General features: G+C 46.2%; 1 protein-coding gene and 1 long non-coding RNA gene across 5 annotated transcripts; both read right to left on the reverse strand.

Annotated features, from left to right (window-relative positions):
* KLF15 (KLF transcription factor 15) lies at positions 1-26070 on the reverse strand. Of its 4 annotated transcripts, none has more exons than XM_082210305.1 (3): positions 25734-26070; positions 12420-13507; positions 1-3106 (listed from the first exon to the last, which is right to left on the reverse strand). In XM_082210305.1, the coding sequence occupies exons 2-3, from the start codon at positions 13451-13453 to the stop codon at positions 2938-2940; spliced, it is 1203 nt and encodes a 400-aa protein (XP_082066431.1). In that variant the 5' UTR covers positions 13454-13507; positions 25734-26070; the 3' UTR covers positions 1-2937. The 4 variants fall into 4 exon arrangements, with proteins under 4 accessions (XP_082066431.1, XP_082066429.1, XP_082066432.1 ...); XM_082210303.1 differs by lacking the exon at positions 25734-26070 and adding an exon at positions 23087-23113; XM_082210306.1 differs by lacking the exon at positions 25734-26070 and adding an exon at positions 17444-18694.
* LOC309525437 lies at positions 4038-12405 on the reverse strand. The gene is made up of 3 exons (XR_014216281.1): positions 12284-12405; positions 6382-12022; positions 4038-5868 (listed from the first exon to the last, which is right to left on the reverse strand). It is a non-coding gene; the product is annotated as an uncharacterized lncRNA (long non-coding RNA).
* Positions 26071-26829: the final 759 nt, after the last annotated feature.

Genomic DNA, 26829 nt, shown 5'->3' on the forward strand with positions numbered 1-26829 from the left:
TTGTAAAATTTCAATTTTCTTTTTATTGTCAAAGTAAATATATTTTATGAAGAACAAAAGGAAAAAATATACAGGATTGTAACTTATGTACACTGGCTTTAAAGATATTCTTTTGTTTCAAATTTACACAATTTTCTCATACGTTATTAAAAGATATTTTATATAGATATGCAATATGTACAGTTTTATTTACATACATTCATAGGATGTGAGATAAAAACCAGTCAATAGAAGAAAGATTTGTTTATACTTCTTTCTTAGACGACAAAAGGAATGCATTCCTAGATGAAGGTAGTGAGTGGAGCTCTTGCTCGAACGTGGCGACGTGGTCTGCATTTTGACCTGGTACAAACGCTAGAATTGCAGTGTTTTATTTCCCATTTGGCTAACAAAAAAGTTGACAAGACAGACAAGGCTTAATCCTACAGAAGTTAATTGCAACCAAGTCCCATTGAAACCAATGGATCTTCAGGTAGGAGCTACTCATCCCGTCCCATTGCTTTCAGAGGGGTTGAGTCACAGACACAGGCACCATCTATGATCAGAGAAGAGATGCAACACGCTCAACTGTATTTTGCTTTAAACAAATGTTCTCTAATTACCAAATTCTATTTTGCTAGAAAGCTTCCTACGATCAGCTGAGTACATAAATAAAGGAAAAAGAGGGGGTGCAGGGGGGGGGAATGTTTCCTAACACAATAATTTTGCTGCCAGCATTGCATTATAAGTATATATATATATATATTGATATATATATGTATGTACGTATTCCCTTTTTTGTTGTTGTTGTTTAGCCCTTGAGACAGCTACTGCACCAGCTGGCTAAAACACACGATGCCCCAGTTGCATTGCATAGCAGCCCATGAAGATACTCCACATTTGGGGGGTGCTTGCCTCCTATGGCTCAAAAAAAGTGCTTTCGCAAAACATTCAAGAAGTCTTTTAAGTCCTCCCTCCCCAGTGACTGGGGGGATAAGGATTTCATTCCGTGCTGTAAACGTGGGGAAAATGAGTCCAGCATTTCTTCACGCATCCATCTGGGAAGATGCAAAGAGCCATCCCAGTTACTTCTGTGCCCATCAAAAGCCATGTGAGGAGGAGGTTGTAACTTTTGGCAGAAGGTACCTTAGGCTCCTGCAGAAATGGTACGTGATGCAGGCTGTATGCATTGTGAAAACACAGTGGCCCAAAAACAAGGTATCACTCTTACATCCAGTCCTCTCACATCATGATCACCGGACTATGAATCTTTGCCAAAGAGCAAACATCATTTCTACAAGCCTGTGAGCATCACTCCTCTCCAATGAAAAATCTTTTATAGAGCACATTGGCTTGGCTATATTTTTGGCCCCATAGGAAGCCAACATTCAACGCTCTGCCTTAACACCAGCCACACTCACACACAAACACACTGATCAGCTATTGTACTGCCAGCCTGCTTTGGATTCTGGCTGGACTGTGACTTTGAAACCTATGAAGCAGCAGTCAAGAACTGCTCCCAAAGACTGGAGGGGGGCAGAGTCTGTCGCTGAGACGCACCTCACCCTATGCATATTTATCATCCATGAACTGAATGAGACTGGTGTGTTTTAGTAATCTGGATAATTGGGCAAAGGGCATACATTCCACATTTTATCCTTTTGTTTCTTCCTCCTTTGGTTGCCAGCTTTTTGATTTCAAAAATACTGACCTCAGGAGGGGCAAGGGGTGGAAGACACTGGTGGAATAGCAGATAACATGGAAGACTCTTGTCAGCCTGGAAAGGAACCAGGGAGAATTAATTTGGTGGCTTATGAGAACAGGCCCTGACAAGACTCCAGAAGACTGTGTACAGAACTAGGAAGGATCTGGACCTTATGAGCTTTTCAGGCCACAATTCTGGCAGCTGGCAGGATATTGTGCAGCTCTGCTCAAGAGCAGCAAAATACCAGCTGGTTTGCAATTTCCCACACAGAAACACAAGTACACACATCATACACCCCCCATATGCTCCTTTTGCCCTTCCTCATTTGATAACCTCTACAGTGGGGCAGCTAGATCATTTTAGACTCTGGACCTAACAGTCGCATGAGGCATCCCTCTTTAGGTGGCAGTGTGTATGACTTCAAAATGTGTGCTGCATTTGGAGGCCTTCCTGCTCATAAGAAGAGTCCTGTGGGGTCAGGCCCAAGGCCATTCTAGTCCAGCGTCCTGTTCTCACAGTGGCCAACCAGATGCCTGTGGGAAACCCTCAAGGAGGACAGGAGTACAAAAGCACTCTCCCAGCCTGCGAGTCCCAAAATCCGGTATTTGGAGGCATGTGGAGATGGAACATGGCCGCCATGGCTAATAGTCATTGATGGCCTTATTCTCCATGCTTCTACTGCTGAGTGGGCCTTAGCCATCAAAGGCCTCTGCCCTGACAGGACTACCAGACCTCTACAAATTCCTAGCTAAGGAACACCATCACCTCAACAAAATATATAAGCCCACCCCAACCTTGCCAAAAAGGCATTGTTTTAATTTCGAAAGGAATTTGCTGTTTCCAAACTGGACGAATAGGCCAACTTAATAATAATGCTTTTTTAAAAAAAAAATTTACCCCTCACCACGAATAGCCCTGTACATGAGCAAAGCCTTCAGGAATGCCAGAACTATAATTAACTAGCAGCAAGTAGCCCATAAATTATCATGGTGCAGGAGAAAACAGCTAAAAATAAAACACTGTAATTTCAAAAGGAAGAAGCAGCAGCAAAGGAAAGGAAAAGAAATAAGGTAAAGGTGGTGGGTGGTTTGTTTTTTTCTTTTTCTTTTTTAAAAAATAGATGTGTGTGAAGTCATGGCATCAGCTGTTACAGGGAGACAAATAAATTATCGTGAGGAGGATACCGAACAAAGTTCTGTCAGTTCCTGTTCATGGGTGAAGGGGTGGAAAGGAGCAAGTGAGACCCCCCCCCCTCAGTTCACTGAGCGCATCGAGCGGCTGCTTCTAGGAAACCGGTGGACTTTGACGTGCTTGGACAAATGGTCGCTCCGAGCAAACTTCTTCTCACACACAGGACACTGGTACGGCTTCACTCCAGAATGCGAGCGCCTGTGCCGGGATAGTTCATCTGATCGTGAAAACCTGAAAGTCAGTAAGGGGGGAGAGGAAGGGTTATCAGTAGGTTGTTGTCATTGGTTGTCATCAATGCATGAAAAACCAAAGGACGAAGTCACACAATGAAAAGAGGACAAAAAGTGATTTATAAGCAGACAGAACAAAATTGCATGTAAAACAAACATATACATGAATAGCAGAGCTGGCTGCTGTTGTGCAACGATTCCAACCATTTCTCCAAATACCTCAGGTTATTCTCTTATTATGACAAGATCTCCTGGATTTCATCCAGTTTCAACAGAACAAAATGGAGAATTTCTCACAGGTGGCAGCTGTAAATCCCCTTTTGAAATCTTTGTTCATATGGTATAGTTCTTCCACAAAAGCTTAACCAAGGTACTTTCTATCCTGTAATCCCTATAATTTTATTTATTTTAGTAGATATCCTGCTTTTCTCCCAACATGGAACTCAACATGACATACATGGATTTCCTGGGCAGTCTCCCCTCGAGGCTCTGAGCATACTCAATCCACCCTACCTTTATCAAGGTAACAGTATCATTTGCCAATAAACCACTCCCCTATGGGCCCGGACTGCCCACTTGTCAGTCACCTGGCATCACAATTACACTCTGTGATCTGTTTTTCCATTGCACTGTGTACAGAAACCCTAGTGATCATCAGGGTCCTCTTTGCAAGCCCTGACAATCAACTGATTGACAGGGATCACAGCTAAAGAATCCCTGACAGATGGCCATCCAACCTCTGTTTAAAAACTTCCAGTGAATGAGAGTCCACAGCCTTCTGAGGTAGTCTGTTCCACTGTCAAGCATCTCTTACTGAGTCATTTGTTTAAGCTATGTGTAGACCAGTTAATTACCAATGTTTCTAATTGGTGTACATAAAAATTAAAAAGCATGCAATGGATAGGATTGATTAAAATTACTCGTAAAAACTATTTCCCACATGCTCTAGCAGATCTGTCCCCAAAATGGTGGCAACATGTGGGAAATTCTCCAATGCATTGGGACAAAGTCATTATCCATGAAATACTAGCAGCACAGAGGCAGATGTCGGCCACCAAGCATAGTTAAAAGTAGTCATTTCATATCCACTGGCACTGATTTCAAAGGAGGAAGAGAGTGACACTGTCTCATACAAATGCTCCTCTCATATCGGAAGGCACAGAACGACGCCATTTTGAACACAACAAGGCTCAATCAGATTGTGGAGACGGGGGAGAGAGAGACCCTCAGCTAGCAATATAACTCTCTGAGCTCCTGCCTAACATCAGGAAAGGGGAAAAGAAAAGAAAAACCCTAAATACAGTGGTACCTCGGGTTAAGAACTTAATTCATTCCGGAGGTCCGTTCTTAACCTGAAACTGTTCTTAACCTGAGGTACCACTTTAGCTAATGGGGCCTCCCGCTGCCACCACACTGCCATTTCTGTTCTCATCCTGAAGCAAAGTTCTTAACCTGTGGTACTATTTCTGGGTTAGCAGAGTCTGTAACCTGAAGCATCTGTAACCTGAAGTGCCTGTAACCCAAGTTACCACTGTACTGTCAATACTGAGATGAATTCATAGTTGCAAGGCAGGACAATGCTGATTTCTAGCTCTGAGTAATGCTGAAACTCCTCTGAAAACCCCAAGTGTTCAGGATGCACAACTGAGACTACTGCCCCTTTCGAAAGATGGTGCTATGAAGTGGGTGTCAGCTGGAAGAGTAGCAAAGGTTGGCACTGAAAATAATTCCTAAGAAGTGCTGTCAGCTGTTTGCTTGTAGTAAATGAATGAAGCCGCAGTCATTTACTAAATGCAAATTGCAAGAGAAAGGAAATCTGTAAAATGTGTTTGCCTGAAAAGATAGTAGATTGCTATGTTTAGGTGAATGCATTTTGTTTTGTTTTTAAGCAAAAAATAATAATTCTCAAGAGAAATGCAGGAGTGCCAAATTCCTGTGCCATCATTGTGTGATGCTTGGATTTATTTCTGCACACACACACATAAATGCTGAGTCCATTGGGATGAGTTTTTATTATTAGCAAAACCAGGGGCAGATGCATAAGCACCTCAAAGATATGTGCTATCTGAGCCATGGAAAGCAGCGTGAGTTAATATGATAAGAATATTCTTTACCTCATGACTAAACCCTGCAGTTGATCAGGTAACAATGTTGCTATGCTGTTGCCCAGTTTGCTTGGAAAGATCAGCTTACTATACCAGCAGAAATACACTCCCTGCGTGTTTATACAAAAGAAAAGACTCGGAAGGTGAACATGTGAAGCACGTAGAATCCCTTGCGATCGCCACACGCTAGCCTTACCAACTTTTGTTTGCTCATTTTGGCTGGCCTTCATGTCATGGTGCACATGGAATGATGTAACATATCCTTAAAGAGTTTGATTCAATCACAGGTGGTTCTCGGGTCAAACAAGCAGGACATGTGACAGATCCTGGAATCATGGTAGCAAGCTGCCTGGGTTTCACAGCAATTAGCTGAGCCCGGAAAGTGAGAAAGGGGGACATCTTTTCCCATATGTTACTTGCTCAGAAAATCTGGGTAAAAAGTGCTTCAGTGGGATTTAAGCATGCTTCAGTGGAGGGTTGCTGGCAGAGTGAAGCAGCTGCCTCAGGTTGGTTTAGGGGTGTCATAGAAGGGCAGCAGTTTGTTAGTTATTTAATTGGATGTTGTGCCTTTACTCCCAAGGAGAGGTACTTGTGGATTTTCTGTCTCTAGTGCCTCGGATACTATGCACCTTGACTCAGAGGGGGGAACCCTCTGGAACTGTTGGAGGAGGGAGTGCTGCACATTATTCACATGTGGAAATGTGCTTCATACCACATATATCTTCTTTACTTGACAGATATCCCCACACCTTTTAATTTTTTTATTACGGTAAGGCACATCAAGAGACAGGGACGCGGGTGGCGCTGTGGTGTAAGCCACAGAGCCTAGGACTTGCCGATCAGAAGGTCGGCGATTTGAATCCCCGCAATGGGGTGAGGTCCCGTTGCTCGGTCCCTGCTCCTGCCCACCTAGCAGTTCGAAAGCACGTCAAAGTGCAAGTAGATAAATAGGTACCGCTCTGGCGGGAAGGTAAATGGCGTTTCCGTGCGCTGCTCTGGTTCGCCGAAGCAGCTTAGTCATGCTGGCCACATGACCCGGAAGCTGTACGCCGGCTCCCTCAGCCAGTAAAGCGAGATGAGTGCCACAACCCCAGAGTCGGCCACGACTGGACCTAATGGTCAGGGGTCCCTTTATCTTTATCTTTATCTTTACCTTTACCTTTACCTTTACCTTTACATCAAGAGACACAATTTGCTTTGTGTTAGTAAATTGCAGTATTCTTTAGCACCTTCATATTATGCACCGCCAGTCCAGCTTCCTTGTCTTTCAAAAACCCGCCCACATTTTCTTATGTGATGGCGGGTGCTTTAGAAGTGTGCAGACTGCAGCTAATGGACTGTGTCTGCTTTCTAGTGCAGCTGTGCTGAATGCCTTGCATAAAAGAAAAGGTACAAGAAGTAGCCAATAGGCATTGCTGTGTCTCCATATGCCCTACATCAGTATTCTTCAACCTTGAATCCCCAGGTATTTGTTAGACTACACCTCCCAGCATCCCTAGTCAGTTTGGCCAATGGTCAAGGGTGATGGGAGTTGTAGTTCGACAGCATCTGAGGACCCAGGTTCAAATGCTTCTCAGTTAAAACTATTATCGTTCCCCACCCTTGAATTATACCGCCTTAATTGACAAACATTATTTTATTTTTATTTACTTATCAGATTTATATACACACAAAGGAATGGTATTCTGAAGGAAAAGCTGGTATATTTCAAGTTCCAGGGGCTGATATATAGAATTTCAGATATCACACATCCTAAAATATCAAAGATGGGGGGTTAAATATCGATTTCATAGGTCAAATACCAACCCAGGAATTGGATATCTGCATTCAGCATGAAATCTGAGTTCAACTATGTGAACCGTAGCAGATTCCAAATTGGATTTTTGAATGAAAAATGCATTTCTGAGTTAATTATGGTGGTCCAGCCATTATAAGTGTATTGATGGCTTTCCAAATTATAAGTCCACAGCTCACTTACATTTTGTGTTTGGCGATTGCTTCATCACAGGTTCTGGTAACACTCAGCTCTTGCTAACCACATGTTGCATTAATATAATATTTTTAAATGCTGGTTTAAAATTGTTTTTAATGATAATTTGAATGTTTTATTTTATATTTTTTGTAAACTGCGTAAGAGGTTTTCTTACAATCATGTGGTATATACATTTTGTTAAATCAAATAAATAAGCAAACAGACACCTTGAACTGCATTCATAGAGGAGATGCAGTGCAATCGTGGGAAAGCGTCCGTTCCAATGGGAGATATTTGTCATTTGCCTGTAGGGCTTGTTTGATTGGTTTTACACAACAGGTTATTTATTTTGTAGGCTCTCATAATGGTACAACAGTAACAAAGACAATAAATGGTCCCAGGGTATGGTCTCAAGGCAAGGGAGGCTACCACCCTGGTGAAGCAAAACTGGTCTGGCTTTGAATATAGAAAGCTGCTTTATTTTGAGTCAGACCAATGTTCTGCCTAGCTCAGTATTATCTACTCTTGACTGGCAGAAGATATCCAGGGTTTCAGGCAAGACCTTTCAGTTGCCTTGCATTAGGTCAGACCATATATTTATTCTACCAGTTTGGCATTGTCTGGCTAGCAGTGACTCTCTCTCTCTCTCTCTCTCTCTCTCTCTCTCTCTCTGGGTTTCCAAGACACAGACCTTTCCCATCACCTGATGGGTCTTTACTGGAGGTGCCAGGCACTAAACTTGGCTCCTTCAGCATCTACTTGACTCTACTGAGGTTTGGTCCTTCCCCATGGAGCAGGAGCAGAGAAAGATCCATTTGATTCTGCCTTGCCTCCTTTATTGTGTTTTGATGTTCTACTATGGTAGTAATGCACTACTGTAAGATGAGCAACTGTGGGTAGATAACAGCCTGTGTAGTAAAGTCATTGCTGTTGCTGCAGCCATCATACTACAGACAGAAGGAGGGTCGTACCACACAGCAGCATGGGGTAGCCAACATGGTGGCTCCCAGGCCTTGCAACACTCCAGCTCCCAACTTCCCTGAGCACTGGCCAGACTGGCTGGGGCTGATGGGAAATAGTGTCCAAGAACATCTGCAAGGCACAACACTGACTACCCCTGCAACAGAAGAATGAAGAAATGGAGAAGCCAATCTGTAGTAGATGTATTAGAATATAGGCACATCAGATTTCCTGGTGCATTTTGAATACCCAGGTTCTCTTTTGAGGGAAGCTATTCAGCAGCATGACATTTTGTTTTTAACCTCACTGTCTCATCTAAAAGAAGGAGCAGCTTTAGTGCTGTCCATAGCTAAGTTACAAGAAAGGAGATTCCGACCAAACTTCAGGAAAAAACCTTCTGACAGTAGGAACAAACTCCCTCAGGAGGTTGTGGTCTCTCCTTTCTTGGAGGTTTTTAAGCAGAGGTTAGATGGCCATCTGTCATGGGTGCCTTAGGCCCTTCAGTTCCCTTCCAACTCTACAGTTCTTTGATTCTAAGTATTGTGTTTCCATTTACACAGACCAGGGTAATTTTCTTTAATTGCTCTTGATGCAGGGTTTTTTAAACAAACAAACACCTGAAATGCATCTGTTTGGAAAAAGGAATCCTACACAAAGAGGAAAAGAAAACAGCTAAAGGAAAAATACCAGAAGTGTATCTCTTGGGGCTGTGTGTTCAATACAGGGCGATAAAGAAAAATGGAAAAGAACAGAAGCTCCAGGTGTACTCGGCACACACAAGTCATGTGAGGTCCCAGCTCTCTCTGAACTTCTGGAAAGTAAACATTCTCTGCTGATAAAAGGAAAGCTGTGCAATTTTGGGCTCACTTAGCCCCAGCTACTTGCCAATCTCACTTGGATGGCCAAAAACACCACATAAGTGTGCATTGAAATCCTGGACTAATCCTAGAGAGGTATATTGGAAGAAACAAACTCCCTGGAAAATGGGTGGCTGCCTCTTCCTTCCTTTTAATAACAAATACCCATTGCAAATGTGGGGTGGGAAGCCCTGGGCCCTTTCTGGCCCTCAAGACTCTCTGAAAGCTATGTTCCACCCAAGCCCTGCCCTTTACACGCAATCCACACCCTGCAGTGGCCGTACTCTGCCATCTCCTTGAATAATCTTGCCTGCCTGCAATCTGCCACTGATCTGTTGAGCTGCTGTCTTCCATAAGTCTCCTCCTCATACTGACCATGAGCTAGAGCTGTCAAATGTACAAATCAGCTGATGTAGTTAACACAGGCACTGCCTCAAAATAATAGCTCCCACCCAAAAAGATTAAAGGGCGTAAGGATCTGCAGGATGTGTAGTTTCTCAAGTAAAGAAAGGGGAAGACCTCTGGTGATGTATGTTATTGTTCTCCACAGCACTTAGACCCTGGATGCCACAGTACCAGGCCTACACAACTCACGATGCACCAAAGCAGATCACAGCTGTGCACTGTGGCCTGCGAGGTGCATGCTGTCCCTTCCCCTGATTTTGCAGAGGCAGCAAAAACAGGAGAGATCTATCAAACCTCTGGTGGACAATCATCCATGGCTGATGTACATCACTCATGTTAGTCAGCTGCTACTCACAAGGACGCAGGCAGTCATCAATGCAAGCACATTCCCCATCCCAGTAATGCAACATATCGCCTGGGCCATATCCACTGCCCTCTCTCCTGTGATAAATGTAAAGCTGCCATTTTCTGAACTTTGTGACATTCCACAAAGCCAAACCTCATAAAGAAGGTATCTTAGATAATAGTTCTTATTCTGTTTAAGGGTTACGCACTCCGGGCCTCTCTCTCTAGCCCTCGGGCCACACTTCCTGCCTTAGCCACAAGCCATCGCTGGCCCATCTTCTCATGAGTGCTTTTGCATGGCTGGAAAGTATCCTTGAATTCTGTCAATGCCCCTTGCTTGTCTGAACGGAGGATAGATTGTGCTGTGTAAGCGGGTGTAGAAACTCACCTACTGCACAAAGGCAACATTTGCATTTGTTGCTCCACCCAATTTGCTTCCAGACTCACCCAACACTTGCATGTGGCCTCTGAACAGTGGCCAAGAAGGGAATGTGGCCCTCAAGCTGAAAAGGGTTCCTAGCTCTTGCTGTAAAGCAGGGGTGGGGAACTTCGGGCTCTCTGGGTGTTGCTGAGCTACAACTCCCATCAGCCCCAGCTCAAGGCTTATGGGAGCTGCAGTACAACAACATTTGGAGGCTAAAGGTCCCCCACCTATGCACTAAAGCAGAGTTTCCCAAACTTGGGTCTCCAGAGGTTTTTGGACTACAATTCCCATCATACCTGACTACTTAGCCTGCTAACTAGGGATGATGGGAGTTGTAGTCTGAAAACAGCTGGAGATCCAAGTTTGGGAAACCCTGTCCTAAAGCATACTAAAAAATAAATTTTAAAAATTGGTGATTTCAGGCTCTTCTCTACAACTTGTGACAGTTTCACCCACTGCCCTCTTGACATCTTCTGCTCATGCTATCCATGCTCACTTCCCTTGAAATTAGGAAAATGACGTACATTTGTGGCTTTCATAAAGTACATCCTCAGAAGAAAGGATGGGAAAGCAAAGAGGACTGGAGAGTCACTGAGAGTCCTCAGATAGGCTTGCTGGGATTTCAAGTCCATTGGCTACAGAATACCAAAATCATTTTCCTTCACCAGCATTTTTAAAAAATCTGAACATTTGTCATAATTTCCTCACATCCCCCGCTCAGAGAAACAAAATTTTCCACAAAAATATTTGCATTAGGGTTCACTGTTAGGGAGAGCAAATATTCTAAATGCCATGACAGGAAGCCATCAGGACGGGAGGCCAACTGCGTAGTTAATAATCAACTATTTCCCTAAAAACCACGGGTGAGAAATGTTATGAGTCGCTTCTTGCAGGCATAGGGCAATCAACCTAGGGAAGTGTCACAAATATGGAAATTGAAGAACATAAATACTGAGTCAAGCCAAATGTCCAACCGAGAATCTCATGCCTCCAGGCATGACCAACATTGGATCCTACGCCATAGGAAAACCACAGCGATTACACAGCGATTCCTCTGTCTAGTCTCTCTTACTTACAGCATGCGGAAAACTGAGGGTTTGGAGGCATTTTGACTAAGCCTTCCCCATCCTGAAAAGAAGCATGCCCATTTCATCCTCAAGTATCCATGCCCAACTGCAACTTGTAGTAAGCACCACCCACTGCAAGATGGCATTTGACGTCGCCTCACAAGTGCAGGGGTGGCAGCCACAACAAAGATGCTCAGCACACAGATGAGATGCAGGTCAACAGACATTTAGCAGACCAGATTTGTAATGCCTGGAGAAATTTGTGTTGATTCAGTCAGAAGGAGTGTCAAGCCATTCAGAAAGCAGATATTTCCATGGGTCTGATTGTATGCATTCACTTAAAAATAGTGAATATGGATATATAATTGATAATTCCCCCCTCCCTCTTTTTTCACTAACGGCAATTATAGGAACATATGAAGCAGTCAAAATACTTTGCCCATCCAGCCTAGTACTGTCATCTCACCTGCCACCCAACCATTTAACTGGAGAGGCCCAGGACTGAGTCTGGGACTTTTTTGTATTCAAATCCCGTGCTTCACCACTGAACTCTTCTTGGCACCTATCCTTTCCTTTAGTGCTGATTGTGGGAAATGCATCACAACCAAGCCCATAGTATACAGCTCGCAATGCCTGTTCTGACAAGTTCAATCTCTCTTTTATGAGCTGAGATGACATCTGTTTTTGTTGAAAAACAAAACCTTTTCTGCCACTAAAGCCCAAGAGGTTGTGCCATTTGATTCATAGATGTTCCTAGCGTCATCTCATTTCGAGAGAACGTGCTTACCGTATTTTTCGCTCTATAAGACGCACCAGACCACAAGACGCACCTAGTTTTTGGAGGAGGAAAACAAGAAAAAAAATATTCTGAATCTCAGAAGCCAGAACAGCAAGAGGGATCGCTGCGCAGTGAAAGCAGCAATCCCTCTTGTTGTTCTGGCTTCTGGGATAGCTGAGCAGCCTGCATTCGCTCCATAAGACGCACACACATTTCCCCTTACTTTTTAGGAGGGGAAAAGTGAGTCTTATAGAGCAAAAAATACGGTAAATTCTAATGATCGCCAGGTACTAGAGAAGAAGGCACATCCTTCATTTGGTTCAAAATCACCAGCTGGCAAATAATGTGGAACGCATGGCAGTATGATGCGACCCAGCCTGCCACCACATCCCAATACTGACCTCCATCCACAGCCGGGCCACGTACACGCAAAGGGTTTCTCCCCCGTGTGCCTCCTCAGGTGGGCTTTCAAGTGGCTGCTTTTGGTGTACATCTTGGTACATCCGGGGAAAGTACATTTGTGCATTTTAATGAGTTCTGCCGCAGGGTTCTTTTGAAACTTTTGACCCATGATGACCCCCGTTTGCCCCTGGATCGTACCTCCAGGCCCGATTGGTTTTGCAGCGATCGGAACTGGGGCTATGCGGACAAATTTGGAGGAGGAGTTCAAGTTGGACGACGGAACAAGCTGTGGCACAAGTGCAAATGTTTGCCCTTGGATGTTGACCAGGAGCTGGGCAATTTTAATGTTCTCTTGCGCAGGTCCCTGTGAACTAGGGCTCGCGTTTGATGCTTGCTTTACTTGCACTGGTTGGATTTGGAGCATGACTGGGATCCCCCCATCAAGGGACATGGCTCCATTTGTTGCATCCATTGTGCCGCTTGACTGTTCACTTTTGCTATCTTTTAAACTACTACTGGGTACCATGTGATCTTTGGGCTGCATGGAAGCCACAGTTATCTGGCCGCAAGCTCTCATGTCTTTGGTCTCGCTTTTGGGTCCTTCCTTGAGCTCTGTCTCCATGTTCTCTTCCAGAAACTCCTCGATTTCCTCCAGGGTGGGCTGAAATGGTCCCGAATCCTCCATCTCCACTGTGAATTCGGGCATCCTATAATGCTCCTCCTTCACTATAGGCTGAAGTCTCCTTTTGTCCCACCAAGAGGCATGGCCATTCCCCAAGGATGCCTGAGACAACAAGTAGTCCAAGATGCTGTCCTGACTCTCGGCACTTGACGAGCTCCCGCAGCTTGAGCTAAGGACCTGGGAATCGGGACTGGAACAAGAGCAAAAACTCGAAGAGTCACTGTCATCTTCCGACAAGGGGGACGGCAGCATGTGGTACGACCTGCTGATTGCTGTCATGTCCCCAAAGTATCCGAGAAGAGGCCTTGCAGATGAGAAGGACTCATCCGCAGGAAGCAAGTGATCCACCATCCCGGGAAATCTCTTTATAGGTCTCCCACCAGCATGTACCAACAGAGCGAAAGCCTGGATATGGGAAACACAAACACCAAGAGTCAGAAGTCAGGTTTAATCATTCATCTCAATGCACTAAAACTACAAAGCTTTCTCCAGCCTGGCCCACAATCCTTGCTGCGTGCTCATGTTGCTACATGTTTTGATATTGCCTGTTATCACCCAAGAGGATTTCTTGAGCGCTCTTTTTCCAAGATTGCACCACATGCTTGCAAAAGAATTCTCTCTGAAATGCCATTTCACAACTATGTGTTCTGGAGATTTACAACAGCCTACTTATTTCCAAAGGATTGCTGGTGAGGAGAAATATGTCCTTCAATGTCCTTTTCCTTAGCCGTGGATCTTGCAGCCAATGCTAAAGGGTAGAGAGAGCCGGGAACGAGGCCGAGGAAGGAGAACTGTTGAAACTTTTACCATTCCCAAACCTCCATATCAAGCAGAGTGTTTATTACTAGGTTGCCGCTTTCCAGTGGCTTTATTTTTAACTTTCTCACATATACAAATATAGGCTAATCAGCGTAATGCAAAGCTTGGGGCAGCAGGAGCTAAAAATATTGGCTAGACTTTGACAGTGAGGATTTTCCTCTCCGGGTTAATGATTCAAATTTTCTACTGCCATTATCTGTTGCGCTGCTCTTGATACAGGCTTGAACCAAGCCGGATTATTTAATCGCCATACCTTGGCAAAGAGGGGGCCGTTCCCCACCCCTCAAAGAAAGATTACTAGCAAATTTTAGCTCTGGTCTGCATGCCCACAAGCCCAGTGTAAAAACTTCTCTCCAGCATATTCTCCTGCCTTTCATTTGAAGCACTGCCTTGGGATGAACTGAAGCATGTGACAGCTTCTAAATTTGGAAGACTCCGGTCAGAATTAGCATCTCAATTCTGGCTTTGGATTTCAAAGCATTGTGACCAGCCTCATTGTGCCATGTTCCTGACAAGCACCATCAACTCACTTAGCCTCAGGAAGGCCTGGGAGTGAATTTCCTACGGAAGCGCATCTGGGTGAGGGGGGGAGGAGAGAAATCATGCACAGGCCTTTCCCGCTCTAGCGGCCCCAAGCAAAACTCTGACAGCAAAACACCCAAAGCTTGTGCTCTCGGTTGCGAAAGGGAAGAGATACAGTCTCGGGCAGACAATTATTTGCTCTTCCAGTCGAGGCAAACCTACTTTGCCTTGGAGGAGGGTATATGAATTGTGGTGGCAGATTCTTTAAGGGCCAGTGCTGGTGTAGTGGTTAGAGTGTCGGACTATGACCTGAGAGATCAGGGTTCAAATCCCACCTGGCCATGAAGCTCACTGGGTAGTCTTGGGTCCGTCACGGCCTCTCAAACCTATTCTACCTCACAGGATTCTTGTGGGCATGAAATGAGAAGAGGGAGAACCTCTTGGAGGAAAAGGTGCAATATAAATGCAATAAACTTATAAAACCTGGGTTTGGAAGAAAGAGTGAGAGTGTGAGAAGGGGCAATGGAAAACAAAGGAGATCTCAAACACACCTTTTGCAAAGTCATTTCTAGCATGCTCGTCTGCTATTGCTACCACAGCTGCTTTGCCACAAACTGTTGTTGATATTGTCCAGGGCAAAAGATGCTTACTATTCCCTGTATAATCTGTGCTTTTACTGCATCTTTTAACTCGCCCCATCTTTGCCTCGTTCCGCTCAAAGAAATAAAATCCAAAGCACGCACCGCACAGCTGAGATGGCAAAAGATGGATTTTGCACACATCTTCCATCAGCACCAGCCCACTGACATTCCACAGGAAGCCTGAACAAGCGAAAGTACATTTCTTTGAAAAGCAGCTTCCTGACTGATGCAAGGCTGGGGACGTGGATGGCGAGTCCTGAAGCAAAAAAAGCATGGGTTGGCTTCCCAAGCTGCACACTTTCCTAGTTTACACACAAACGCCAGCCATCTCTTCTTGTCAAATGACTGCACTTATGAAATGTTCACATGTGCTGAACGGGAGGAAGTTCAATCAAAGGTTAGGCTTCACGGTGCAAAAAAAGAGGAAGGCGAACAAAGTTATTATGACATAAGCTTTCATTAAATGCTATGGCGAGTTCTAGATACATATGTGGTTGCACCAGAATGGTATACTGTGAGATCAGAAGGAAAGGTAATGCCTCCAAAAAGGACAGGAGGTAATAATTATATTTTATTAACAGTGATCATTCACACATAAAAGGTAAAGGTAAAGGTACCCCTGCCCGTACGGGCCAGTCTTGACAGACTCTAGGGTTGTGCGCTCATCTCACTCTAGAGGCCAGGAGCCAGCGCTGTCCGCAGACACTTCCGGGTCACGTGGCCAGCGTGACAAAGCTGCTCTGGCGAACCAGCACCAGAGCAGCACACGGAGACGCCGTTTACCTTCCCGCTATAAAGCGGTACCTATTTATCTACTTGCACTTAGGGGTGCTTTCGAACTGCTAGGTGGGCAGGAGCTGGGACCGAAAGACGGGAGCTCACCCCGCTGCAGGGATTCGAACCGCCGACCATGCGATCGGCAAGTCCTAGGCGTGAGGTTTTACCCACAGCACCACCCGCGTCCCTTATCATTCACACATATAAGTCATTAAATAATTCATGTAGGGTGATTTATTTATTTTTTAATCCACTGTGTTGGTTCAGTTCACAAGAGATAGCTTTGAGCCTCTCAGTGTATGGTAATTTATCCATTCCACAATGCATTTTCACCTCTTTTTGCATAATAATCACTATGAATAGTAAAGGGGATTCTTCACCTACACAGGTTAATTACCTAAGGATGCTTCAGATCTGAACATCCAGAGTTTTCTCCTTTGTACTGCTCCAGGTTTATAGTTTAACCCTGTTCATGTCTACTGATAAGTGAGTTCCATTGATTCAAATGGGATTTGTACCCAGGTACAGGACTGCAGGTTTAATCAGTTTGATAGATTAATCAACTAAAGCTTTGGCTGATTAACCGGTAGGGAAAGGTGAGCATACATGTGTTTATTCAGGCTGTGGTATATTGGTGTAATAGGAATTGGGGGAGGGGTGGAATACAAAAGATGGCATTCCCTTATAAAATTATAATCTCACACTCGCTTTAATATTGTGGGGGACGGGGAATCACCCTGATAATGGGCATAAGGAAGGTCTTCCGGGTAATATCATCCTCCTTATTTCCTGACAGTTTTGGTAATACGCCGTCAATGAATTGATCAAATCAGTCAGCAAGCAGGCGATTAACCAACCAGGGATTTCTGGGCACAATTCACACAAGGGATTGTCTTAATCTATGATGTCCTAAGGAAACTTTGCCAGCATACACAAGTGAGTGTACACACCAGTTCAGTATGTTCAGATCTTTGGAAGACACCCTGCTCTGAGTGCCATGCTTTCTGGCGGAAGGAAGGTCTTCTGAGCAATAGCATCCTCCTTACAGAATCTCCTCCCCAGAGATGCCCAGCAAGCTGCCAGCTTGTCCTTTTTCTCGTTTTGAATCAAAGCTTGTTGGGAGGGAAACACATCAAAATGCAGCGCTAGGCATTCTAATATGATCTTCATTAGTTCCTCTGCAGGCATTCGAGGGCCACGTGGTGGGATGAAGCATTTCAAAGCAGAGGTGCATTAATGAATCCTGCCCCAGTTTGGTCACAGTCCAAAGCTGCAACTTTACCAGGGAGGGAGCCCCCCTCTGAAGCTAAGGGCACTTGCTTCCGAGCAGAAATGCACAGTTCACAAGCTCCACTCGGGTGTGCTGCAGATGGCATGCAGGAGGGAGGGGGGAAATAGGAAACATATGTCTCCAAAAATGCAGGGAATGCATGCTGGGGCGCCTTAACTCTCAAATGGCAGTCTATGCCTCACCAAAGGAGGGCACGCATTTGATTTGCATAAAATCTGCATGAATTAAATGTATATGCATAGATACAAAGTAATAAACCATTGTACTATAATTTAAGTAGAAATACAGTACCTTTTACTACAGTGGGGAAGGTGGCCTGTTTGCCTGCTCAGCCTGCTGCCCAGGCGTTCCCTGTTGTCGGGCAACTTCAAGGCTCTTCCTGCTCTTCCTTCTGATGGGTTCTTTATCTTTAAACTTGACTCGGATGCCTTCAACAGAGGGCTGTCCTCCATAGGACACGTGGCCTCCCTAATCTTTCCCGGCAAGGGCCTACAATGTGTCCCAGGGTATTTGGTTTGCACGTCTCTCTTTTAGACTTCCATGCTTATGCCCATTCATGCAAATGGACTGAAATCTTACCTAACTCTGTGCTGGACTATGAGCAAAGTGCAGAAAACAGCACTGTATCCAGGTTGCTATGCAGAGGGCCAGGAAAATGGAGCACTTTAGAAGGAAAGCGTGCATGCCAAACATACAGGAAGTGGAATGAAGCTGAATGGAATGGACAGGCAAATGCCGTAGGTAGAAAAACAGGCAGAAACTATCAGGTTTGCAAGTCCTGGGAGCAAATGCTGTAGGGCTTAGTCCTGAACAGATACGTATAGGATTGCACCTTCAGGGCACATTTTAAACCATGAATGGCTGATTTGTGGCCCTCCATAGGTTGCTAGACTACAGCTCCCACAGCATCCCTGACCATTGGCCATGCTGGCAGGAACTGAGGGTACTTGGAAGCCAACCACATCTGGAGAATCGTCAGCCAACGCTGTTTCGAATTGTCCTTGTCAGCTCAGGAGCTAGCATTTCAAGCAGTGATAAGGGCAATATTAATCTCCGTGATTTCATCAGAATGAAGGGTCCTTGAATCAGGTTCTGGGGTGGGGGAGGAATGGCATGAGAGTCGGCAGATGACGAGAATGCTTTCTAGCGCGGGGCCAGCTGCTATTCATCTTACATTCCCATATCCATATGGCACAAATCAGTGCTCTCTCCTCCAGTGAAAGAAGAAATGCCAACAGGAGGCAGAAGGGTGAAACCCTAAAGGCACAGAGGTCAGTAGGCAGATGTAAGAACTTATACCACTTTCCTTGCGCTATCAGAGCTGTCACTGGAGCCAAAGGGAATTCTGGGTATTGGAGGAACATGCTGGATTCATCACTTGCCTGCTAATGATCAAATCCTTTTCCCCCCTTTTCTCTTTTGGAGATTCTTAAAGAAGTATGTAATAGTAATATTAGAGTCATGGGGAAAATACATAGCTGTATTTTCATTTACTGAGGCCTGCCCACTTTCAACAGTTTATCCATGAATAAGTTTTGCTATGGTTTGGTTTGGTTTGGTTTGTTCTTGTTCTTATTCTTATTATGTATTTTTATAGGGTTTTCCCCCCCTCTGCAACTGAAATGCAGTCAGCTCTAGGGTGAAGCACATCGACCCTTCCACAGTACTCCAAACCTCCGCAATATCCTCACAATATTGTTTTCTTGCTACTGATCTTTCAGAGCTGCCTTGTTTTGGGAACAACAGTTGCCTGTTTAGGTCACCAGCTAAATATTAAAAGGGCAGCAAATGTACTGCATGCCTGTGCACTGCTGTATTTCAGAGTAAGCATTCAGAGGAGAATGCAGAAAGCTATGCTAAACTTGAGCTGCTTGTCACTCCAGGGAACATTAGAGGACGACTGGGGAGCAGAGAGATGTTGCTGCTAACAGTATAATCCGATTTGGTGCCTTTTAAACAGCTGTGGATATGCTGACAGCTACTTTCTAGGGTTGCCAACATCTCCTCTCTTTGATGCAATGTAATCCCCTAAACCTATGTTCTCCCTACTGCAACCGATTGCACCAAGAGGGATACCTGCTGATGGAATGCACAAGTCCCATTGGGACATCATCAATGCGCCTTCAAGAAAGTCCTTGCATCAGGGCATTGGGATGCCACAGCCCAGGGATCCCAATAAACAGCAGAATTACTTTGCATGCAAATGTCATTGCTTCTGTATAGGGAAAGTGCCAAGTCAAGAAGCCAATGTGGACCAGTGCTGGATCTGTTTCCACCAAGGGAACTCAAGTCCCAGCCTCTGCTTGACTGTAGGGGGGTAGACTTAACTCCCTCCATCCCTTGTGATCTAAGGGTACTGCATTGCTAGCTCTGCTTCCCTCCACTGTCCTAACTGGGCCCTAATATCTGTGCCCAGGTGAACATCCACAGGGCTCTTTCACGTGAGGATTTTCCCTCACATGGAGGAGACCTATGTGTGTAGCTCTGCATGCACAAAAGGGCATGGCCTGTAGGATACCTGTGATCTATGCCCTTAGACCACATCCCAGTCTCAATTCTTTCTCTGCCTTCTCATACATGCTCTGTATATACATACCCTCCAACATTTCTCCGGTGAAAATAAGGACTCCCCATTCCGTAATGATAATTTTACTATTTATACCCCACACATCTTACTGGGTTGCCCCAGCCACTCTGGGCAGCTTCCAACATATATAAAAATATAATAAAACATTAATCATTAAAAAAAACTTCCCTATACAGGATTGCCTTCAGACAGCTCAGGGGTCAGATAACTCCATACCCTCCAATGTTTCTCCAAGAAAGTAATATAATTATTATTTATTTCCCAGCCACTCTGGGCAGCTCCCAACCAAATGTTAAAAACACAGTAAAGCTTTGAACATTAAAAACTTCCTTAAACAGGGCTGCCTTTGGATGTCTTTTAAAAGTAAGATAGTTGCTTATTTCCTCGACATCTGATGGGAGGACGTTCCACAGGGCAGGTGCTACTACTGAGAAGGCCCTCTGCCTGGTTCCCTGTAACCTCACTTCTCGCAATGAGGGAACCGCCAGAAGGCCCTTGCAGCTGGACCTTGATGTCCGGGCTGGACGATGGGGGTGGAGACGCTCCTTCAGGTATACTGGACCGAGGCCGTTTAGGGCTTTAAAGGTCAGCACCAACACTTTGAATTGTGCTTGGAAACATACTGGGAGCCAATGTAGGTCTCTCAGGACATCCTAAGGAAAAGCGGGACATTCTGAGATCAGATGGAACGGCTTCTCTAAATGAGGGACATTCCTGGAAAAATAGGGTTATTTGGAGGGGCAGATATATATATAGCTGCAGCATGACCAAGATGCAAACATTTGGACGGAAATATGCAAATGAGGAGGCGGGACTAGGCAAACAAAAGTAGGCTCAATTTCCAAAGATGGCATCACCAGCAGCAGGAAACAGTTATAGCCCTGTGCACACCAAACACCAATGTACCCTGGAGTGCTATTCTTCAGTAGCTACCAATTTCCTTCTAGAGACACCTGAACTGCTGCACTTGCATGGCAGTAAGAGCCAAAGCTCTCTTCTGCTGTTGAACCTGGATGGCTGAGATCCTACAGATTCCTCGGGGAGCAGGCACACAGGGGCCAGCATGTGTGCATAGGCACATGTGTTCATCTATGACACAAGGACAGAGTGGACCTCTTAGGAATCTTTCCAAACACAGACGCTCTAGAAATAATCTTGCCTTTGATAACGTATTTCATTAGCAGCTATTGTAATGCTCTGTAGGATTTTACGCCCTTGAGAAAAGCCCTACAGATCAAAGTGCAGAATGGAGGAGTACTGGACTACCAGCAGTGAATAAATGCAACAGGATAGAAGAGTTGCAGCAACTGTGAATGATGAGCCAGCTTTAATTCCTCAATTTGTATCCTGGTCTTATTCCCATCAGCTGAAGGCAGCAAACATAAGGTTGTCCCATTCCATCCTCACAGTGCCCCTGAAAGGTAGGTTTGTCTGAAAAATACTGACATGTTCTGGGGGTACTCAAGGACGAGCAGTACCGCCCCCCCCCATGTTAAAAGCATGGCAGTTACTATAGCAACTTCATGGTGAGTACCGGCACCTTTTGTTTCTTTAAAAAACAGACTGGACATGCCTCAAACCACCCAGAGAACTTCACAGCTGAGCAGAGATTTGAGCCAAAGTCTTTTTGTTGTTGTTGTTCCAAATCGAACTTCCCAGACTACAGATTGGGTTGTTTTTAAACCTAGCTGACAATCTGGCATCAAAAGAGGTATGTTTACAGCCCCATCGTATGCTCTGCTGTGTGCACTGGGTCAGCATAAAGGGATGAAGCATATAGCATCTAATCATCATCAGCGCTGTCGTCATCCTTTACTGTCATCTGCCGTCAGGCTGGTTTAAAAATACGTTTGCTGTTAAATGCGGCAAGAAAGGTTTCCTGATTAAGGAGCCTCCAGCCTGCATAGCACATGACTGCTTGGTGGTGCCAGTTAAATGCTTAAGAGAAAAGGCGCATTGGGCAGCGCACAGCAACAACTTCAGGGTCTGCTCTCACTGCACACGGTTGCAGCCGCACAGAGTGCCAAGGGCAGCTTCTCGATTCTGGCCAGCACCAAATATCATTTTACAACACAAGGCAAGTTTCTAGATCTCACGGCTGGAAAGATTTTTTTTTTAAAAAAAAAACAACAACAACCCAAAACAAACAAAACCAGGAGCACATCTGCAAATTGAGTTGTATGCAGTGTTGGTCCTACTTAGAGTAGACCCATTGGAATTGATGGATATGGCTAACATAGGTCCATTAATTCCAATGGATCTACTGTGAGATAACTGGATATAAGAAATAGTTCCGTGCAAACAGAAAAAGGTTAAAAGTATTTCCTTCCTCTCCATGGAAAACCCTCCCAGCACCTTTATCTCACCTTACTGTCCACCAAAGAATCATAGAATTGTAGAGTTGGAAGGGACCACAAAGGTCATCTAGTCCAACCCCCTGCAATGCAGGAATCTTTTGCCCAACGCAGGACTCAAACCCATGACCCTGAGATTAAGAGTTTCATGCTCTACCAGCTGAGTGCTCTCTCTCTCTCTCTCTCTCTCTCTCTCTGGGACCTCTTTCCTTCTCCTGATTCCCTCTATTCACAATTATACATTAAGAATACATAATTTATCTAAAGGCTGGTAGCCTTGCAGTACGTTAAGAGCCCTGATAATTAAGGAGAGGAAGGTGCTCCAGTATATGAGATCAAAACATGCTCCGGTTAGCCATGTTTACACACACACACACACACCTCTTTTTCAGAGCCTTGTCAAAATTTCTGCAGGAGCAGAGGAGGATCGGGGGTGTGCAAGAAATCCCCTTTCTCTCCAAAAGCCAACTGGCTTTAAAACGCACCCATTCTCCTTTGTTTTCCAGAGGAGGAAAGACTTTGTTTACAGCAATAATGGCCAAAGACTTTAATCCGGGCTCTAGATTGTGTACATTCCGCTTTGACATTCATGCTGGTCACACACACACGGAGTCCCAAGCCTGTCTGTGCTAATCTGTCAAGAGGTGAATGGATAAAAGCTCCGGGATTCATTGCACTAAGCATGGGAGGGGGCAGCACAGAAAGGGAGAAGGGATACATTTCATATCCCTTCAAGAACCAGGCTGTGGTTTTAGTGCGAGGAGTCGGGGGGGGGGGTGTTTTTGCTTCCTCTAAATAGCCGAGTGTGTTTAACCCAACCTCAGCTTCACAAGGCTGGGTATTAAAGAGGCTGACTGAACACACTGTGACTGGTGGAGTTCTCCCTCCCTTTGGCCTCTGAAGTTTGCAATGACCGACAGTAACCCTGCAACCATCTCTCTCTCTCTCTCTCTCTCTCTCTCTCTCTCTCTCTCTCCTTTCTTTCAACATTACCATAACAGCCATAGCAGAGCAAAGCGCACAGCTGCCTCCTCCTGTTGCTGCTGCAGGAGGTTGCTTCCCCAACATTACATCCTCACAAGCCACTCAAAAGTTGCTCAGGGAAACCAGTAAACAGAACCGTGCTGTGCAGTGGCGTAGCGTGGGGGGTGCAGGGGGGCCGTCCGCACCGGGTGCAACATCTAGGGGTTAGGGTTAGGGGGCGCAAATCCATGGGCTAGGGGACACAAATTATTTGCCTTGCCCCGGGTGCTGACAACCCACGCTACGCCACTGGTGCTGTGTGCCGCAGAACTTCTGCCTCTCTCTCTCTCTCTCTCTCTCTCTCTCTCTCTCTCTCTCCAGTATGTCAAATATCTCACACCCTCAAGTTGAGAACATAGGAAGCTGCCTTGTATTCCAAGTCCATCCAGCTCAGCATTGGCCACACAGACTGGCAGCAGCTCTCCAGGGTTTTCAGAGAGGGGGTGTTCCCATTCCCACCTGGAAATGCCACTGAGTCGCACCCCTTTGCTGTTAGAAAGAGATTGGCAGAAGAGGCAGAACATTGTGAGTGAAGGGGAAACATTTCCTAATTCTGACGGCAGTTCGGCAACAGAACTGCACCCTTCGTCCCCATTAGAGTCATGCTCTCCTCCAGTCACCCAAACAGCTGTTTGGCAGGCTGGGAGGAGCATGGACTATACATGAGGAGGATGCATGTTTCAAACTGGACAGCTCCACTGGTATGAGCACGAGACGCAGAATCTCAGGGTTGTGGGTTTGAGCCCCACATCAGGCAAAAGATTCCTGCACTGTAGGGGTTGGACTAGATGACCCTTATGGTCCCTTCCTACTCAACAATTCTATGATTTTACAATGCTCCCCATGTGCCTCCCTGCACATCACACTCACACTCTCAAGCAATCTGTGGTAATTTTTGGGAGGGGGTTGGCAGTGGGAGCAACTGGGGCATGCACATCAGGTAGTGCTGAAGGCCTTCCAGGGCCACATCATGTGGCCCCTGGGTTACCCATATGTGCCTCAGAGGCAAAACAAGGGATGTTTTTCGATTCGCCATCATGTGCTAAAAGTCAACGTGTCTTTTTTGCCATCTGCTTGAAAGCCACGCCATGGACATGTGGCCCAAATAAACCCATGATTTTCTCACATGATGGCATACAGGGGTCTCACATACCCATGCCCTGCACTCCCCATGGAGAAGTTCCATATGGGAAACAGTCCTGGACTTCCTAGGAAGGGTGTGCAGTATCTTTTTGTTAGGCGCATTAAAGGGGAGGGGTACTCAATAGGTATGTGTCGGGATACAGCTGCTCCAACTTTGCCTACTCCTAAGGCAGGATTTGGGACTGACTACAGGACATGGAGCCCCTTCTAGCTGTCAGGTTGCATGCTTTGCTTCCCAGTGAGAAAATGTGGCCTCTTTTCTTGATTCGGTTATACCAATATTGATGTCAGGCTGTGCAAGCTTTGGAAACGCACAGAATCCTTCATCCAACAAAATGTTCTTTGCAGCTCGGAAGCTACTGCCCTACCACGACACAAATTAGCTCCACGTATAAAGACAGCCTCCTGCTGGTTTCGTCATCTCTGCCCTGTTCTCGACTTAACACCGCAACCACAGCTGTCTTGTCCTGTCTAGGCGCTCCACGTTAACATAAACTCCGAAGCCACCGCCATCTGCAGCGCCCATCCATTTGTCCCATAGCCATGCATTTGCGTTTCACCCCCTGGGGGAGCGGGAGGGGGGGTCCAGAGAGAAAGCCAGCGGTGAAGCTTTGAAACAAACCAGAGTCACTTAAAACACCTGCTGGAAGGAGTCAAGCGTGCAAGTTAAAGGCAAAACGGGGTTTGGGGGGGGGCGAAAAGGAGGGCATCCCTAACAGTACAGGAGGAAGGATCAGTAACCGGATCTTTTCCAGCGTGGCCAGCGAAATGCACGCCGTGGGCTAAGAGAGGAAGCGGGGAAGTACCTGCACGTTTATTTCTTATTAAAGGGAAAGCGCTGGCCGCATGTTGCCTTGCTGCTGAAACTCCTCAGCCAGGCAACCTTCGCATATGGTGGGGAGCGCTGCCTCTCTCCAGCGCCAGGAGCGGAGATCGGGGTCCGCACAGGCGAGGATCTCTCGCCCTTCACGTCCAGGATCCGGAATTGGAGTCTCTGCCCTCTCTCCCTCCCGCCCCCGATCACTGTAAACATCTGAAGGCGCGCACACGCGCCCGGGCACCCACACGCACCGCGTCCTGCCTCCATCCGCTGCCGCAAAGAGGACTCGCCTCGCCTCCCTTCCGTCCACATTCCTCGAATTCTGCGCGCAAGTCGCCCCGGCGGCCAAGCCAGCTAATCGATCCTTCGATCCGACGGCCCTCTATATTGATCCGCCAGGCTAGAGCCGCCGCCGACCGATCGCCTTCTTGCTTAGCGTTTCCTGCACGCTCAGAATAAAGCAAGCATGCTGCCGGGTCCCTGGACTAGAAACTGGCTGCTTCTTCGTTTTCTTCCACTGAGGTTTACCGCCGCCCCCCCCCCCCGCCGCCCCGTCCTCCTCCTTTCCTTCTCTCCCCCCCCCCCACTCCCGTCCCGCATCGTGCACCCCCCAACACCTTATTATGGGTCACAATCGTGTCATTTGCTTCTTACCTGAACTTATTCAGTCAACCCCCGAGGGTGAGAGTGAGGAGGGGGACAGCGCACACCCCACAATTTAAACTGCAAAAAGATCCCAGTAGGCAGCAGCTCCACTTGACATTTAATTCTTTTTTTTTTTTAAAAAAAAAAAAAGGAGATGGGTGGGGGAGGAGAGAGAGAAGCAAAAAATAAAACAAGGATGGATTAAACCCCTTCAAGGAGATGATGGGCTGTGTGGCAAGCGGCGTCCTTGAGAATCGCCCGCAGGCAAACAGGGTCCCGATGGGCGGCCAGCAACCCGGCCGGCGATGTGTCCTTTCGCTCTCCTCGCGTAGTACTATATCCCCATCACATGACTGCCAGGGAGGTTATCACAGTAAAAGGCAGGGGAAGGCTTGAAGGAGGCTCGACCCAAAGTGGCGCCCTCATTGGCTGAGGGAAAGGCAAGGGGCGGGCCTGAGGTTTTGTCGTCAATGGAAGTATCTGGTATGCTCGCTCCGTTCGCCTTCCCTCTCCCTGGTCCCCCGCTCCGCTCCTCTCCTCTCCCTCCACCCCCCCCCCCCACCGCGCGGTCCATTTTTGTATCAAAGCCCAGGCAGGAATGTTTGGCTTCTGCTCCCCTCTGCTTACTCTCTGAGCCATGACAAAGAAGATCATGTGAAGGCGAGGTAGAAATCCCTCGGGCGTATATTTAGAAGGCTTGGAAGAAGCACCCCGCCCGGGGGACAAATGTCCTTCTGACAATAGTTTGGCATTTGAATTGGTCTTGTTTTAGGGAAGGGCTGTAGCATCTGCCTCTTCCCAGGTTCGATCCCTGATGTCTCCAAGCAAAGCTGGGAGTGATCCCCGCACCTGCTAGAGGAGCCCCAGCTAGATAATACTGTTGCACGCCACCCCAATCTCCCAGGGGTGCAAGATCCCAGGGGTTCCAGGCATTTACCAGGGTTTGGTCTCCTTGGAATGAAGGGCAGCAGAGATTGTGGTGTCTTTATGATATGTGGTTTATTTGCAGGTATATTTTGCACGTGCTTCAGGTTAAGAACTTTGCTTCAGGATGAGAACAGAAATCGTGCTCCGGCGGTGCGGCAGCAGCAGGAGGCCCCATTAG

This window comes from Podarcis vaucheri (genome assembly GCF_965113315.1).
Source record: "Podarcis vaucheri genome assembly, chromosome: 2".
Classification (NCBI taxonomy): domain Eukaryota; kingdom Metazoa; phylum Chordata; class Lepidosauria; order Squamata; family Lacertidae; genus Podarcis; species Podarcis vaucheri.